Source organism: Oratosquilla oratoria, chromosome 15 (assembly GCF_046742065.1).
Source record: "Oratosquilla oratoria isolate Oo_2021 chromosome 15, ASM4674206v1, whole genome shotgun sequence".
Classification (NCBI taxonomy): domain Eukaryota; kingdom Metazoa; phylum Arthropoda; class Malacostraca; order Stomatopoda; family Squillidae; genus Oratosquilla; species Oratosquilla oratoria.
Window position 1 is genome coordinate 24,661,741 of NC_134791.1, and position 2,500 is coordinate 24,664,240.

General features: G+C 39.6%; 1 protein-coding gene across 3 annotated transcripts in view; it reads right to left on the reverse strand.

The window, feature by feature from the left end:
- Positions 1-1,308: 1,308 nt before the first annotated feature.
- LOC143033019 (uncharacterized) overlaps positions 1,309-2,500 on the reverse strand; it is a 787,267-nt gene continuing 786,075 nt past the window's right edge. For 2 of the 3 annotated variants that reach the window (XM_076198217.1, XM_076198218.1), the window contains 2 exons: positions 2,295-2,500; positions 1,309-2,035 (listed from right to left, as the gene is read on the reverse strand). The exon at positions 2,295-2,500 is cut by the window's right edge and continues 214 nt beyond it. In XM_076198217.1, coding sequence (XP_076054332.1) covers positions 1,875-2,035; positions 2,295-2,500 — 367 coding nt within the window. In that variant the 3' untranslated portion in view covers positions 1,309-1,874. The remainder of the gene's footprint in view (positions 2,036-2,294) is intronic. The other variant, XM_076198219.1, reaches the window with a different exon arrangement.

Sequence of the window (2,500 nt, forward strand, 5' to 3'; positions counted from 1 at the left end):
GTATTTTAATCATCCGAGATTTGCGGATGACATTATACTCACTTCAGGAACACCCAAAGTCTTGCAAGATCTAGTGATCTAGTCAGTGATCTCAACAAGATAAATCAAGGTTTGAAGATGTATTCATCCACCACCAAAAAATAAATAAATAAATGAATAAATAAATAAATAAAAAATAAATAATAATAATAATAAATTAATAAACAAGTAAAAAAAGATATGCACACAAAAAATTAAATCAAATGACGGTATATATATATATATATATTATATATATATATATATATGTATGTTCACATAAACACAATTATATCATATATATATATATATACAAATGTACACATACACGCACACATACACACACACATATATACATATATATATATACACACACACATATACCAAAGGCTTTTTCCCCCTTTACAAAGGATAAAAAAAAAGGAGGGGGGGGCATAAATACACTCCCACCCATTCCATCGCCATATACTCCACTCCCATCCACCCCCCTCCCTCCCTCTTATCTTGGCACTTCCTGGTTACGGGTCATCCCTGCATCTCGCCCACTGTTCTAGGTCAGAAGCAGTGTCGTAAGCCAAAGCACATCCACAGACGGCAATGCCGCTTCATTAAATCGGCGACCCCCCCCCTCCGTCTCCTCATATAAAAATGGAGAAGACGGGGAGAAATCACTTCGAGCTGCGTCAATTTATTTTTCATACATACTCCCTCACCCTCCATCCCCTATCCACTCCTTTTCATGCATCACGGCATCATCCATACACAACCATTCTCCATTCACCCCTATAGTCTGTCTTCTCCCGTCCTTCCTCAACAGACATTCCCCTCTTTCCCAATATCCCTTTTATCCCATCCATCTTATCTTTGGTCGTCCCCTCATATTCACTCCTTCCACCTCTGCCTTCTACACCTCTTTTACTAAAATTCTTCATTCAGTCTTTCCATGTGTCCAAACCATCCCAATACTCTTTCATCAACCCTAACTTCCTTTCCACTCCTGAAACCAAAGATACGGTCCCCAGAGGAGGAGAGGCAAAAATCCACTCAGATCCTCGAATTGGTCTGGGTTCCTCACAAGAGCCTCCAAGTTTGGACCAAAACGGCCGACCTGACGACTTCAGTCAAAATCCTTAGGTTATTTTGATGGCATTTTTATTTTCATTCTTCTTGTTTAAAAATTCGTCTCGTTTGTAAGCTTGGTATGGATTTATTTGGTGAAAGGTTGGAAGGGAATAAAAGAGAAAGAGAATCACAAAATTTATTTCTATTATCTACAAGACCTTGCTTGCCAACAAGTTTCCGTATACGAGTCATTCAGAAACAGAGGGGCATTCCACCACTTATACTGGTTTCGAGTTAAACACGGATATACATATATTCATATATATACATGTATATAGTGTATATATATGTACATATGTATATATACGAATATACTATAAATGTACATATACATCCATGCATACATGTATTTAGAGGAGGTTTCCGCCTTTCACGATCAGTTCTTACCTCGGAACCAATAAAAGTGGCGGGGATGCCCCTCTGTTTCTGGACGCCTCATATGTGAGGTTCATCAAGCTTAAATAGATCTTTAATTGAGTCCAGATCGAACTCGAGTCGAGCAAGCTGGTCTGGTAAAGGATATGTGCTCTCCGTGACGTAGCCTACTGGCCGTTCTCTTCATAGGGCGAATACTCTTTTGGATATGGATGGCCACGGATGCTATTCACTGTGTACTCACCAACGATGTCTGTACATTGTGAAACCTGAGGCTGACTCCCGCCTCCTTGGTCACATGGACCATACCTGGTCTTAATGGGTTCAGTTCCAGAACTCCCAATGTCTCTACTTCCTCTTTAACTCGTCTTCTCGTCCATGTGGAAGGTGTCCGCAGGAGAGACCCCGCTCTCACGATAGAGCTTCAGGAGCGTCGTTACCATGAGGTAAAGCAAGGCGAACACCATAACGAACACAGGCAACATGAGCAGATACCAAATATTCGCTCGGGCGTCGGCTGCTGGAAAGAAAATGCAATAGATTAGTCGATTTGATGCAGTTGGGATTTTTTTTTTTTTTTAGAAATATAATTGAGATACTTTGACGTGACTACCGTATATATATGCGAGTACATACACGCACAAATATATATATATATACACATTATTTCTTATCCGGAGATTCATCTGAGCTCATTATATATATATATATATATATATATATATATATATATATATATATATATATATATATATATGTATATATATATAGTTACTAACCTGAGTTCGGGCACGTAAACCAGACGGCGTACTGGTTATTAGATTCAGCGTGGAGTGTGCAGCTGCCCTGCTGAGGAAGCAAAGGGGTATTCCTCAGCAGCTCTCGCCACTCTTCCTTCGTGTCCATAATGGAACTGGTCAAGATCTTTTCCGAGTGGGTCAGTCTCATCTTGGTTGGATTTGTCGTATGGAACTCCTTGAAAATA